General features: G+C 43.1%; 2 protein-coding genes across 3 annotated transcripts in view; one reads left to right on the top strand and one right to left on the bottom strand.

The window, feature by feature from the left end:
* Positions 1 to 7,683, top strand: mfap2 (microfibril associated protein 2). 2 transcript variants are annotated; one of them, XM_080460775.1, is made up of 9 exons: positions 1 to 115; positions 1,888 to 1,949; positions 4,468 to 4,515; positions 4,907 to 4,933; positions 5,032 to 5,112; positions 5,236 to 5,277; positions 5,360 to 5,447; positions 6,818 to 6,891; positions 6,965 to 7,683. In XM_080460775.1, exons 2-9 carry the CDS (start codon positions 1,919 to 1,921, stop codon positions 7,066 to 7,068), a joined length of 495 nt encoding a protein of 164 aa, XP_080316901.1. In that variant the 5' UTR covers positions 1 to 115; positions 1,888 to 1,918; the 3' UTR covers positions 7,069 to 7,683. The 2 variants fall into 2 exon arrangements, with proteins under 2 accessions (XP_080316901.1, XP_080316902.1); XM_080460776.1 differs by having other exon boundaries at positions 3 to 115; positions 1,914 to 1,949.
* The window catches only part of crocc (ciliary rootlet coiled-coil, rootletin), a 22,000-nt gene continuing 14,152 nt past the window's right edge, over positions 7,317 to 15,164 (bottom strand). Inside the window, exons 30-35 of the mRNA XM_080460774.1 lie at positions 14,548 to 14,772; positions 14,325 to 14,474; positions 14,006 to 14,206; positions 12,962 to 13,093; positions 11,894 to 12,067; positions 7,317 to 10,594 (exon numbers count right to left, since the gene is read on the bottom strand). Of these exons, the coding sequence (XP_080316900.1) occupies positions 10,508 to 10,594; positions 11,894 to 12,067; positions 12,962 to 13,093; positions 14,006 to 14,206; positions 14,325 to 14,474; positions 14,548 to 14,772 (969 nt within the window). The 3' untranslated portion in view covers positions 7,317 to 10,507. The remainder of the gene's footprint in view (positions 10,595 to 11,893; positions 12,068 to 12,961; positions 13,094 to 14,005; positions 14,207 to 14,324; positions 14,475 to 14,547; positions 14,773 to 15,164) is intronic.

A 15,164-nucleotide genomic window follows, 5' to 3' on the forward strand; every position in this document is an offset into this window, starting at 1 on the left:
AGACGGGGAGGAGACTACAGATGCGGGGTGGTACAATGTGGCGCTGCAAGGTCCTCCTGCACTCACAGGACGCAGGAGAGCAGCTGCAAGTCGGAGCAAAGTGATTCAAAGTTAGGTAAGAACACGGGAGACAATGGTACTATTGTATTTGCATTTACCTTGACATATTTGTTTTGTTCCCCTTCAAGCTGTGCAAACTGATAAATTAAGTATCCAGACTCAGTTTTATTAATGCTCAGACATTTGGAGAGAGAGACAGAAAATAAGAGGTATGAGGTGATTGTGCAGAGAATGCATGCATCCTGCTCAGTGTGTTTCAGGGTCATTTAGTGTTTGTCATTGTATTTCATGCAGAAAAAAAATGAACTGGGACATTTGGGCTTGTGTGTTAATGTAGAGTTGACATGTGGTCCTGTGTTTTCACTGGAGAGAAAAAGGAGGAGGGACTTTCACAGCACAGCCAGCAGTAATGGGACCAGAGAGAGAGGGGTGGGGGGGGGGGGGGGGGGGGGGGGGGGATCAGAGGCTTCCAAAGAGTGGGGGTCGTTGAGGGCACATGAAAATATCCTGTTTTATTATCAGTGCTGTTCTCCGGATAACTATGATAACTACGACAACAAAAGATTTGAACGAGGATGAGATGAAAACCTCACATCACCTACAACTGCTGTTGTCCTCAGAAAATCTTACTAGTGTGTGTGTGTGTGTGTGTGTGTGTTGGTGGGGAGCTTGCAGACCCATGGGTCTGTGGAAAGGGAAGGACTCAATGGGGAGAGGCAGGCTGATCACTCCCAGATGTGGGCTGTGAAGACATATGGTTTCCAACAGCCACTGTGATGTACAAGAGTAGTGTTTGTGTGTGTGTGTGTGTGTGTGTGTGTGTGTGTGTGTGTGTGTGTGTGTGTGTGTGTGTGTGTGTGTGTGTGTGTGTGTGTGTGTGTGTGTGTGTGTGTGTGTGTGTGTGTGTGTGTGTGTGTGTGTGTGTGTGTGCGCACTGGTACACAAGTACACACACAAACACAAACGGATTTATTAATGCACATTCATGGACATCGTTTTAATCAGATACCTTGGATTTAGTGTGACTTCACAAACATCTGCTTGCAGTCACACAGAAGTGAAAAAGTGTTCGATGCTGAAGAAGCATGAACTCACCGGTTCACATTGTGTGTGTGAGGAGGTTTGCAGCGCTGCAGTGGAAGAGGAACAGTCATACTTTCCACAAAAGGGAAAAGTAGTTGAGTTGGTGTTGGAGGTCGTTACAATGATGGCTTTTACTGTGTTGTACAGTGCGACTTCCTGAATTTCTCCGGTTTACTAGTCTGTGATGATGTGACAATGTCAAAGTTCAACTCCTTTTTTTTTTTCTTTCTTTTTTTTTTCCATCCACACGTGATTTCCACAGAAATGCTTGTTGGGGTGAAAAAGAAAGAAAAAGGGGAAGAGATGAAGAGGAGGAGGAGGAGGGGGAAGGGTTTGAGGAAATGACCATTGAGGGCGACAGAAGGGAAATGAAGGATGTGGAGACTGAGAGGAGGGAGGGAGGGGTGGGGGTTAAGGGGGTCCTCTGTTACTTTTCCTGGAATGCGGCCTCGAGACTGTCGGCTGCAGCAGTGAGGAAAAGTAGGAAAACAGCAAGATTGTTCTTAGGAGGTACGACATGCCAAATTCTTGCTGTTTTTTTTTTTCTGTTTGGGGAGGCCAGTGGGGAGGGAGGGAAGCAGGGAGGATGAGGGGTGAAGAAGAGCAGACAGAGGAGAGGGCAACATGGGGTTGGAGGGGTGACGAGAGGGGGCCAAGATTTCAGGAATCCTAAAGAACACCCACCACTGAGAAACATATGGCTTCCATGTTGCTTTGTTTTTTAATTGCTGCTCTCCTGTCCAGTGCTGAAGTCAGTCTACCTCCCACAGCGACCATGAGAGTCCTCCTGCTCATCTGCATGCCAGGTAACGGCACCGCACCACACCCCTCTCTGAAGTGCCTCACCCTCGTCTCCCTGGTGCAAACGAGACGCTTTGATAAATGTGCAACATTCAAAGCCGGAAAACACAATAATTCATAAAAACAGCCATTATTTATTGTCCATTTACATAATGCATACGTGGAAATTAAATGTGAATCTTCTCAATCAGCAGAAATACAAAGGACATCAATTTTTTTTAAAAAGGGATTAAATTAAATAGAAAACAGGAAATTCACAACAGGAAGTAGGAAAAAACAGCTCTGTCATGAAAAATAGGCTTGTGCAGCTGTCATGATGGGAAGAGACACCTCACACAGTGCGAACAAAACTACAAATCGTGATCTGAGAGTTTTATCCGGAGAAGGCCACACTGACGGGGAAGCAGCAGCTGAAGCATCCAGCTGCAGACGTGCTGAGCAGGCCTCACGAGTCGATCACCAGAGTGGTGAAGGAGCACTCCAACTCATGCCAACTCAAGCTCATTCTTTCAGTGTTTGCGGCTAATGTGCAGGAGGTGGCCGTTTCTGAATGGTTAAACTATAGATGGTTGCGAAGTCGCAGCACTTTGTTTTACATGTTAAAGTAGCTTTCATGTGTTGTGTGAGTCCTTTTAGGGGACATAGCTGTGAGCGGGTAGCCTCTCTCTGACAACAAATGGGGGATTCATCCAAGGGGAAACGGCACTACCTGATGCAAATGGAGCCACGTTGTTCAAGGAAACTTCATTATCACCCCTGTGACAGTGGATTTAAGGTCACTTGCATGAGCTGCTCGCCTCATTGCAGATCAGTGGAAATGACATTGACCCGTCCACAGGTTATAGGATACAACACGAAACCTTTTCCAATTCAAACTTTTCTAATTCAAAACTTAAATCTGAATAAAATAAATAAATAAATAAACCCAGCACACTGTGGGTTTTACATAAAGTTACAACTGTTTCTTGGTGGACGGCCGTAGAGTTCCGCGGCGACGCCGTCGCAGGGAGGGTGCAGGGGGATCGAGCGGAGAAACACACCAGCTGTTTCCGATCTTTGTGCTTTCAGCTAAACCTCAGATGTGAGCGTGGTCTAAATCCCACCATCTGCCAGACGTAGAAGAAAGTATTTAATGAAACGTCCTATTAAGCCCTTGAAGTTTATAGAGGGGAGAACTCATTCAGTATCATACAGAGGAGCAAATGCACAACGTCACACATGGAAACAGCCGAGCAGCTGCTCGAATACCTTCAATCTGATTTTCCTCATGACATCTTCCAAAACCTGTCAAACTCCATCACCAATTGTAACGTGAGACATTAGTGAGACATTAGATCATGAAACCAATCGAAAACATTTGATATTCTGAAAATATTGATGGTGCCAATGCAGTGTCTCCATGGTAACCAAGAAAGAATAATCCAAATAACTACAGTGCTCATGTTTTGGTCAACTTAAACAGATCCTTATTCATCATTACTTGACTTTGGAGCAAGGCTGTGTAACTCTGATAAGAGGAGAAAAAAACACATTTATTCTCCTATAAGTTTAATTTGTAAAAATAAAACAACTTAATTTTACTCAATGCATTACACAGAGGCTTTGCAGTCTTTACTTTACTTATGATTGAGGGGGCTACTGTGGATGTCATATAACTCTTGATACTTGTGAGCCGCACGCAACACTGAGAGACTCACCTGAAACTGGTTTAATCAGTATTAAGTTTAAACTTAAGTTTAGGGAATGCAGGCAAACGATCAGAGAAGCAGATGCAGACCTTGAAGAAAAAGTGAACTTCAATGATGATTTCCAGTGGAAAAAAAAAAACCTGATGAACCAAAAACTAGAGGAAAAGCAGACAAGGAACAGGCGTCGCAGGACTAAACCATGGAGAACACTCGTACTGTTGCACAAACACACGCACACGCACACGCACACGCACACGCACACGCACACGCACACGCACACGGAAAAAACAAGACACAGCTGGCACAATCAAGGGTAGGGCCAATCAACATGGGGAAAGGCCGCAGGAGCACATAAACACACTGAGGAAAAAAAAAAAAGAGAGGAGACAGGTGTGTCAAGTGGAATCCTGACAGAAAATCAATGAAGTTCACAAAATGAAAACAAGACAGCAAGCAGAATATAATAAAACTAGACTAAGATTCTAACACAAGGCAAAACCTTTCATTTGACCTGAGCTCTCGTGTAGCTGAGATTAGCCACGACGGACTGCTGGACGTCATCGAGTCAAAACTGTTTCTCTTCTAAAACTCTGTGCATTTCCACATTTAAATGCTGTAAAAAAAAAAAAAAAAAAAAAAAAGTGTTTGAAATGAGGTGAGATTGGTGTGTTGAACTTCTGAAGGTGAAGTGTGTAATAAAGCTTGAAATCTCTAAACAAAGCGAAGGCCTGCACGACACAGCGCTCATCCAGAGAGCTTGTAATAATCCACTTTCCATGCCTGCATTTCTCTCATCACTCCATCTCTGTGATTTATTTGTCCGAAACATCAACAGTCCTGCTGCTCGCCCAGGCCCAGTACCAGGAACCGTTTCCATTTCTGGGTGAGTTCATGAAGAGAATATTGGCCTCCATTGTTCCCGCTCGGCCTCGGTTTACATCAGCGCTCTCGCAACATGTGTTGCTGATTGCTCTCCGTCCTCGGATGTGTCACCTCGCCTCCAGCAGTTCTCGCTCCTCTGCCGATTGTTGTTTACCTCCCGCATGGCAACTGTATCACAGTGTAAATAGCACTTTGACCACTCTGCATGTTTTTATTTGCAAACATCTTGCGTATGAAGTCATAGATTACAGCTCCACAAGCTGCTTGTTTACTCCTCGGAGGCGCGCAGGTGGTTCATTATGTATGCTTTGTGCAGTGTGTGTTTGTCTTTTCACTGTAACTGTTGATCCCATGAGACATTTCTCCCCCCTGCTTCTTTTATGGCTTCACAGAGGACTATGGCCCGGATTATTTAACAGGTGAAGCATTCACACACGTCTTTCATGTCTTTGCTATTCTCATGTGTAATCATCGGCGTGTGACGAGTTATCCGTCTCCTCTCGTGTGTCTCGTTCAGAGAGTACAGACTCTGAAAACCTTCCAGGAACGTACCAGCAGCAGGTTCGGCTGGAGCCAGTGATCCGTCCGGAAAAATCAGGTATGCGCGGGTGGACTCTCCTCCTGTAACTAACGCACACATTAATTCACTGTTGTGACCGATTTGAATCGTACAAAAAGTCTTTTGTCTGACTTTTGAATCTGTTTCCCATTTGAATGTTAGAGTCTGATTTGGAGACGGAGCCCACGGAGCCCGGCCCTCTTGGTAAGCGAGATGAAGAGACGACAGATATTCTGTAGTTTACATAGAGGTGGGATATTCATTGTGTCTCTTGATTGGCTCCCAGATTGCAGAGAGGAACAGTATCCCTGCACCAGACTCTACTCAGTCCACAAGCCATGCAAGCAGTGCCTCAACAGCCTCTGCTTCTACAGGTAACAACTTCTAAACGAGCAGCTCGCCCCACAAATTGGAAACACAGTCATTATCGCTGCTGCCGACTCCAGCGGGTAAAAACCCCTCCCGAGTGTGTAGGACAAACAAACACGTTGTAATGATGCCACATGGCTCCATTTCAGCCCCCTCTGAAACCCAAAGTGCTACAGAAAACACACAGTCTTCAGGATAATTTTAAAGAAATCAGAAGCACAGAAACGCTAACATTCACCTTCACTCTGACATTTTATTTAGTAACTGGCTTTGTATGGGAATCTACCACATAACTTCTAAATAATCGATTATTTCAATTATGAAAATTGGACACTTCGGCTTGATCCTTCTCATAATAACAATCTATGATGTGTTTTGTAACCTTTTACTTTGAAAATGTGTTCCTTACTTTCATTTAGTTTAACTGATGGATGTTGTTAATTTGAAAATAAGATAAATGTAACACTGTATTTGATTATATACAGACGCATAATGCATTTTGTAATCATATTAATGGTATATGCAAATAATGAACAATATTGTAGGACAATAGCACTCTGGAGTGTCTAGGATACAGGTATTGCATTTTAGCTTCTTAATAATGGGGCTCACAGGGTCCACAAGTTTTACTCTGGATGAGCTGACAGACACATCCGGAGCTGAAGGATGAGGAGTTTCAGTTACAAGCTTGCATCCCTACCCTCTTGGCCGTGCCCAGCCAAGATCTGTTTTAAACACGAGTATAATTGGAAGCATATATGTTTGGTGTTAAAATAATTTGATTTTGGTTTGAATTTGGAAGATTTGTCTTCATTTGTTTCTTTCTGTCCCTTGCCATAAAGGGTAAACTGATGAAAAAGACGTAATCAGACAGCAAAGTGGAGGCAGACTTGATAAAAGGTGTCTGTTGAATGTGATCCTTATGTAGCTGAAATCTTATATATCATCAGCTTGAACAACCAAACATTAACTCCTTGTTCTCTGATATTAAGCATGTCAGAGCTGTTACGTTCTTGGTTTTACCTTCATGAAGAAGATAAACCTTGACTTTGGCTTTGTAAAACTGTAACAATGAAGAATATACAATTGTTTTGCACAGGTTTCTGCACTTGAAGAGATGTGATTTGGTTGATTCCTGAATGAAACAAAATACTTTAATGTATCTCAACTCAACCTGACTCAGGTCAACTTGACTTGGTCGAATGTCTTGAAAGACGTTTATCTAAGAGTCTTCATCAGGTCAAGCTCTTCACTTGACTAGGCTGGCTGGTTGTTTAACTGTAGTTTTTGTAACCGTTTGAGTTAAAGAAGAACTCCTGCTTTAATGTCACCGTGTGCTTCATTGCCCGTGCCTCCAACACGTGTTTTCATTTAGTTTGCGACGAGTGTACGTCATCAACAAGGAGATCTGCGTGAGGACCGTGTGTGCGCACGAGGAGCTGCTCAAAGGTGGGTTCACTTGACGTCATGTCTATATGAAGCCGGTGGCTGTTGTTGCTCACCCGGCTCTGTCTGTGCCCAGCGGACCTGTGCCGGGATCAGTTCTCCCGCTGCGGCGTGGCGGCGCTGAGCGGCCAGTGCTCATCACTCGGGGGCAGCTGCGGGAGGAGTTGTGGTGGCTGCTGATGATCAGGGATGTTACCTGCCCAGATGTACTGCCAGCTTCCCCGTCATCCTCGTCTTCGTCCTCCCTGTGTCTCCCTCCCTTGGCCCTAAGACTCCTCTGTAGCACTCATTACTCTCCTGCATTTGAGTATCGGTTGTTGTTGTTGTTTTTTGTTGGTTTTTTTCCCCACATGTAGATCCCGTGTGTACGGATAAATATACTCCAAGGAACATTGATGATTGTATGAATCACTGGTGCTATAAAACTATTAGTGGTGCACATAAAACTGCAGAACATCTTGTTTCTTTTTTTTTTTTTGCATACTGTACCATATATTCTCATGCTTTGTGTTTTTTTTGATATGTTACTGTATTTGTGTTGAGAAGCAGTCATTGCCATGATGACCAGCTCACCAGTGGTGGGCCACAGTGCACTGACATCAGATAAAACTCATCGGTTTCCAGCCATCGACTCAGTTATTGTACTACTGCCACCTGGATCTGTGCATAGCAACTGAGCCGTGGCAACTAGTGCTTTGAAACAGGCGTCTCACAAATGGCCTCTGTACTACTGCTTCATAAAACTGTCACTATAAAGACTGAGAAAAAAAAATAAACTTTTTTTTTTTTACTACAGCTGTGTGACGACCCTGGTCTGCCTGTTGTTGTCTTGTGTGTTTATTTTCTCTGCAGGCAGTAAAGCTCGAGGGGGAGTCATTCAGGGGTCATTGATTGGTTAGGGCAGGGGTCACTGCTGTCGTCTCATTGGACGGCCGCTTCAGCGTTCAAGTCCTACGACAAGAGCTGTGTGGGTTGAAGTGTGGAGCGGTGATTGACTTTTGAGATGATGAGTAGTTAACATGTTGGGCATTTTGCAACTTAGTAATTTGCTAGTATGTGATTATTTTGACCTGTTTGGGTGGGAAGGGCGGACTCTTGTGTATTTAAAAAATAAGATGTGTTTATAATCTGGTGCCTTTAGTGCAGTATTTGACTTGTGAGGCTCTTCTGGCAACTAATTTGTCCAACATGTACATAAATGAGTGACTATTAAGAGGTTTGTTTTTCCAACTGGTAAGCTAAACTGTCCTACCTGTGTGATCAGACGTAGAACTAGCTGTGATTAAGACCAAACTAGTGAACAACACAGAAATCAGATGTTAGACAGACTAAATACTTGAACACAGGGAAACATTTCGGTTTCGTTTTGCTGCCTTTGATATTTCTGTTATTTCAAACCTAAGAATTATTTCACAGCCTCAATCAACATTTATTTTGTGTCCACATTGACTCACATTTTGACAAGTCACGTGAAATGGAAATGTTTAAGTACCAGAATTAGCAACAACCAATTTCCTAAGACTTTAACTTCTCCATGATCTTGTGCTTTCTTCCCTTATTGTTTGTGACACTTGTGGGTCTTCTTTACTTAAAAAGCCGAAATTTACTGTTTCAACAATCTCAACATGCTTTGCATGACCTGTCACATTCATTATTTTTCAATGACGATCATTTACACACTCTGAGTCACATGACAGCTGCCAAAATAAGATACCGGGGGATATCAAACTTTAAGCAATGGGAATGGAGGACAACCTTATTTATCTTCATGACATTCAGATTTATTTGTCTTTCCTGATTTCTGGCATTATTCCACAGAACGTCTGTTTTGGCTGCTCCCTGCCCCGACTCCACAACAGATCATGCATTCACATGTTTGATTTGGCACAACCTGAGCGGCCGGGGGCCGGGGGTCTTGCTCAGGGACACACAGTGGTGACCCACCAGCAGTGGGATTTGAACCAATCAACCTCTTGGCCAAAACAGCCTCAATCAGGCATTTACATGATATTCAACTGAAAAGAGGAAATGATGAATCTGAAATTAAATAATCTAAAAGTTCAGTGCTTTGGCACTCAAATCAAAACAGCTTCACACTGCCGCTGATGTCATCCACACCACTGCCAGTTTCTACTGATTACAACTTCAGATAATGAGAATAGAATAGAATAGAATAGAATAGAATAGAATAGAATGGATCAGGGGAGTACTCAGCCGCGGAAAGGTGCAGGTAATGTGAGTACAGTCACTGGTGGTTTAGGGTTTTGTCATTTTCTCACCTCCTCCTTGTCATCTGGCTTGAAGGCCCTCTTCAGTGTGGCCTTGATGTCCTTTGAGGAGACACACCGTGTTGTGAGTTTCTAGGGTTGATTGATACAAGATGTGACTGAATGTTTGCTTTGAGTACTATTTATTTATTTATGTTAACTTATTCAGTTTGTTTTTTTAAAAAAATAGGCGAATTGGTACTTTATTGTATATATTAGCATTTGTTCAAGTATTGTTTTTAACTAACGAGAAACATTTCGCTGTATGACACACAGATTTCTGTCTGATTTGAATAATGTCCCTTTGTCATAGTTTTGTACCGTCGTATTTGCTCACCTACTTTCGCCGTTCCAGTTTGTTCAAAATGAGTTGGAGCCATTTGGCTGCATCACACTTCACTCACACGTCATCTTTCATGCAGTGACTTTCACTGACGGACACCTCATTGTTGATTTCATTTTCGATTGGGCGATCCCGTTTTCTCTCGGGTTAACTTAATTTGAATAAATTATGTGTGCGTGTGTCCATTTCTGTCATGGCTGCAGAGCCTGCTTTGTGACAGCGGTAAATCAGAAGAAGAGGCCGCAGCTCAGTGTGCTGAAAGCAGTTTGTGAACAAACATGAGTTATGCTGCACGGCCAGTTTATTCTCCTGCAAACATGTGGTTCCAATGTGCATTATCCACATTATAACTCACCAGTCTGTCAAGAAGTACACAATAAGTAAAAAGTAGAGCCATCTGGTAAAACAATATCCTAATAAAAACACTGTAGGTCTATAGTCAAACTGCAGTTAATATTCTAGCAAATAGTCATAAAATACTCTCTTCATGTCACTTAATCAGTCAAATCTGTGCCTGAGACAAAATACAGTGCAGTTCCTTCATTATGCTCAGAAATTCTGTTCTCAGCTTTTCATTTGAATGTGGAGGAGGAATCTCGGCCAAACCGTAAAGCTGGCAGGTTTTCATTCCTCTACTCAGTCTCGGCGGTCTGCAGGAGAATCCTGCAAGTTTTTTTTTGTGGGGTTTCGTATTGAAAAGCAGCACGAGGTTGATGGACAATGTTGAGCAAAGATTGAGTGCAGATGGCTGCCCGTAATCTGTCGACTGCGGGAGTTTTTAACACAGCACTGAACCACATCTCCACATCTCTTTGGACCTCAGCGAAGTTGAACAATTCACAAGGTCAAAAAATGCCTGTAGGATAACAATAGTGCTCATTGTCACAAAACAGACCGATTTTAAACAGTACAGCTAGAGAACAAGTACATTTCTGGGAGTTAGAATTGTTAATAAACATTCATAATGAGCAGAGTTCCCCTGGATTAGAGAGCGGTGTGCTGGTGCTCCTCAGTTCCCTGTCGACAGTAAAGAGGATGGAAGAGACGGCTGCCGTCGCTTAATCTCCTGCTGTAGCTGCTCCTTCAGGGTGGAGACCTGCAACAATGACGGCAACACTCAGAAACAATCATCTCAATTAAGATTTGGATCTATATCCTTGGCTGAGTGAGAGCTCGGCAGAAAGCTGATGTTCTAACATCACAGAGTGAGTCTTTTCTTGTGGATGTCAAAATTGTAAAAAACAGTCTGACTCACGTTTTGTTGTAGTTAAAGTTAATGGCAGCTTGGACGCGTTTTGTGAGCTCCAGATGATGATTGTATTTCCTTAGTTTTGATCTTTCATGCAGTCAGAGTGTAACTGAAAACTATCAAATACAAATCAAAAAGCCTCCTGGCAGTACTGATCCTGAGGAGTTGTAAGTACCAGATCAGCACAGCAGAACCCTTCATTATCAGAGTGTTGGCTTATTGGCGGTTATTCAGCTGTCGGTTTCTTCTTTCCCTACTGGAAGACGTGTTTCTACTTCTAACAACATTGTAATAACTTTTGTTTTTAATTAGAGTTCTCCTTGGGGCTGGCTCAGATCATCCTAAACCATTTTCCACATGAGCTGCTTTAAGTTTACACTTGTGGACTATTGCATTTTATGCATATAACTGTGAAAACATGAATAAGACTTTCATAGAGGTAGCAGAATATAACAAATTGCTTGACAACATTTTTGTCCGACTATAAACATTATGTCATATTGTTCAAATGTCTTAGATAATCACATGATCAAATGGAAAATTTTGACATGGGAAAAAAAAAAAAAAAAAAAACACGGCAAAAAAAGGCTCAATCTCAGCAGCTGAAAAAGTTTGTTAAACTAAAGCCATGTTCTCCCGAAAGCACTGAGCAGAGCAGCTGCTACAACAAATATGTTGCTATTTTAAGTACCGTAAGACCTAAACCACCAAACCCTGCTGCCTTCTTACAAATGCAGCTGTGGAGTCATGTAAATGTGCACATGGGAACATGTTTCAGATCGAGATATTTTATTGAATATAAAACCTGCAGACTGACACCACTCGCGAGAGGTCTGCAGTCTGCAGGATGCAAGATTCCAACGAAAACGTACTTTACAATGAAGATATGTTCTAATGTAGGTCACACTGTTTTAATAAAATTTGCAAATATGTCCCGACACAGACCCAGAACTGAACAACTTTTATTCATCTTCTACACAATGTTATCTAAAGCATGGACACTTAAGGTGGGTACACTCTCCACAGGTTACAGCAAGGCAAAGTCAGAGACCCAGACGACCACACACACAGACTGCGCAGCACCAAAGACTGAGAGAATCAGTGTGAAAAGTCAGTTTTTACATCTACAGTGTGACGTGTGCTCACCTGCTCCTCCAGCCCCTTGACTCTGTGTCGGTGGGCTCGCTCCCTGGTGCCCAGCGTCCGCTCCACCTCTCTGAAGCTGCTCCTTATCCTCTCTCCCTCTCGCTGGGCTTCATCACGCTGCCTCATCAAACTCTCACACAGACCGTGAGACTGCTCCATCTCAGTCAACTGAGTCTGCACAGGAGAGGAAACACACACGCAACAAACATGAGCGAGAGGCGAAGGACAGGCGGTGTAGTGTCGAATTAAACAATAGAGTGGATCATCGTAGCGTAGTGAAGCACAACAACGTGAAACAAATGTCAAAACATTAACATCTCTGAAGTTCCTCATTGCAGCTTTTTGGCCAATAAGACCTTCATAGTCTGGAAAGAGCTTTAAAAAATGAAATTAAAAGTGGCCTGAGATGTGAAACCAGTCTGAAATAAACAACTTTAATGACGGTTGTTGAATTCCTCTAAAAACCTACTGCAGCTTTATTTATTTGCTCATTTATAGCTCGTCTGTGGTTAAAAAAAAAAAAAGAAAAACGTCATGTTTCTTGTTCAGCATTACTAAAGAGTAAAAAATGTGAATCCTTTTCATTTTGTGGTCTGAAAGTTGTGTTGATTAAACTGTAACCTGACCAAATGGCAATTAAAATGAATTTTTTTTTACATTTTTCAGAGTAATTGTGAACTTTTTCTCATGGCATTACTTTGTCTTTTTTTGTCCCGTCTGTCTTCAAAAGTAAAATTTCGTCAAATTAAACACCTTGTTGGGTCTTCAGTCTGCTCACCTCAGACTTTCCCTTCCAGCTGACGTGTGAAGCAACAGCTAAAAAATAAACATCTCTTGAGCAGGCAGAAGAGGCAAAAAGTAAAGTATCTGTACTTTGTTGTTGAACTCAAGTCGATTTTTCAGAACATGTACTTTTACTTAAGGAAATAAGTTATATTGGTAATTTAATGAGTAAAAAAATGTGACTGCTTTCACCACGTCCGGCAGCGGCTTTGAGGGTGATTTGCTGTTAATGTGGCGTAACTCGGCTGTCGTTCATGGAGGAGCAGTGAGTGTGGTGCAGCTCACCTGCAGGATCACGATCTGCTGCTGGGCTTCCTGCAGCTCCTGCTCGGCTGTGCCCAGAGTTCGATCCAGACGGCTTTTCTCTGCGGACAGACGCATGCTGCCTTCCTCAGACTTCAGCTTTTGACGCTCCACCTGAACAAAGATGTGATGAGAGAAACAACCAGCATTTCAACATGAGCTCCATCATTCATGGCAAAGCTGCGTCTGCATATGACTCGTACAACAAATGTGATTTTGTTTTTCGCTCAGATGCTAAACGCTCGGTTCAGGAGAGAACAATTGCAGCATCCTGTAGAACAACGGTGTCAATCTCATTTTAGTTCAGAGGCCACGGGCAGCCCAAAGGCAACTCCAAATGTTTCCTTTTGGTTTCAGTGCAAGGGTACAAGTACAGGCTGAGAAATTATATCTAATTAAAAATATTTCCACAGAACTTGAACAAGCTGTGTTTATTTCAAATGTGATTTCAACAATATGCCATTTTTAAAACTGTCTCTTTGTGCAAAACAGGACATTTCAAAAAGTCCTTGTTCTCCATTTGATACTGATATCATCTCCTTTATCACTCTAAATATGCACAAATATGCAAAATCCTATCCGTTGCTATGTCTTTCTTTACACTAATGTTTTTAAAAGCTGTCACTCTTTCAGCGTCCAAGTTTTTTTTTTCACAAATTCACTCTAACAGTTTGGCTGTTGGGAGTGGCCCAGTGATGGGCCGGTTTTGGCCTGCAGGCTGTATGTTTGACATCCCTGCTATGTATACACATGCTTACATAGCTGCAAATCCTAAATAACGAATTCTAAACTTTAAGAAAGCTGAAATTAAACAGAGTGGAGATGCAATGTGTCCAAACCTCCCGGCACAGATCAAATGCTGTTTGTAAGGCTGTCAACAAATTTCCTTCTGTTCACTTATTTTACATTCTGTTGATTGATAAATTAGAATTATTTTGTATCTTGAAAAGCTTTGCAGTATTTTTTTTTTTGCAGTTTATTTTCAAGCCTTTCGATTTCTAAAATAAGAGTTTTTGTTGTGCCGACCTTATCCAGTGTGTTTCTCAGTGCGTTCTTGTCCTTCTCCAGCCGGACAGCCTGTCGCTCTGCATCTTTTTTCTCCGTCTCCAGCATGGCGACGGCTCTCTGCAGCGCTCGCAGTCGTTCCTCCAGAGCTGCCCGTTCGGTCTGGGCGGACTGGGCGCCTCGCTGAGCCTCCGTCAGCCCGGCTGAGCGCTGACGCAGGGCCTGAGGTCAAGCACAAGGACGCGAGTCTGTATTTGTCTGCAGAGTTAAACTACATAATCATCTGGGATACTGTTTTCTTTTCACATGGTTTAGGTGTTAATGTGCTCATTCCTCTAACCTCCTGGGCATTGCTGAGCTCGACCTCCAGCTCTTCTCGGCGCAGCTCACTCTGGTTCAGCTCACTCTGCAGACTCTGCACACTGTCAGTGAGAGTGGCCACGTTCCTCTTTGCTTCAGCGAGTGAGGCCCGCGTTTCATCCAGTCGATCCTAATGAGGACAGAATAACCATCACGTCCACTTTACCTTTCAGCTCCACGTTCCTCCTCCCTGACTCGCTCACCTGTAGGAGCCGCTTGTCCTGTTCGACCGAACCCAGCGTCTTCTGCAGGGCAACCAGACGACTCTGTGTGTTGCTGTGCGTGGCCGTCGCCTCCTGGAGCGCCTGGTGGAGAGAAGTGGTCTTCTCTCGCAGCAGAGACTCAGTTTCCTGAGCTTTAAGGAGAGTCTGGTTCAGCCTCTCCACCTCTCTGTGCATCAGAGACACACGAGATTCTCCATCTGCAACCTGCAGCAAGAAGAAATGACTGTTTAAATTCACCAGAGAGCAAAAGAACTAAGATAACGTCCTGAGGTAAAAGTGGCCAGTCACTGAATGGGACCCGGGGAACATCTGGGGGTTTAGAGTGCTCAAGGCTTTTTACTGTTGTTACTGAAATCCTTTTGCCCATCCAAGGATTTAAACGAGTCATCTCTGAGCCCCCACTATCGAAAGGAGCCGAATCGTTTGCTGTATTTTGTAGTGAAATGATGAGTACAACGTTTTTTAGGTTTGATTAATATGTACATAAATCTATGCACATGATCGTACACACAAATATAACTCCTGCTTTTGTAAAACTGCGCGTGTCAATATGGATCACCTATTGAATAATTAACAATTACACAGCTCCAGATTTA

Source organism: Lipophrys pholis (genome assembly GCF_963383615.2).
Source record: "Lipophrys pholis genome assembly, chromosome: 4".
NCBI lineage: Eukaryota > Metazoa > Chordata > Actinopteri > Blenniiformes > Blenniidae > Lipophrys > Lipophrys pholis.

Excerpts from the sequence above, each read along its gene's own strand:
- mfap2 (XM_080460775.1), top strand. The coding sequence starts at position 1,919 with ATGAGAGTCCTCCTGCTCATCTGCATGCCAG. Across the intron at positions 1,950-4,467 it reads CCTGCTCATCTGCATGCCAG|TCCTGCTGCTCGCCCAGGCC; the intron begins GTAACGGCACCG and ends AAACATCAACAG. Across the intron at positions 4,934-5,031 it reads TGGCCCGGATTATTTAACAG|AGAGTACAGACTCTGAAAAC; the intron begins GTGAAGCATTCA and ends TGTCTCGTTCAG.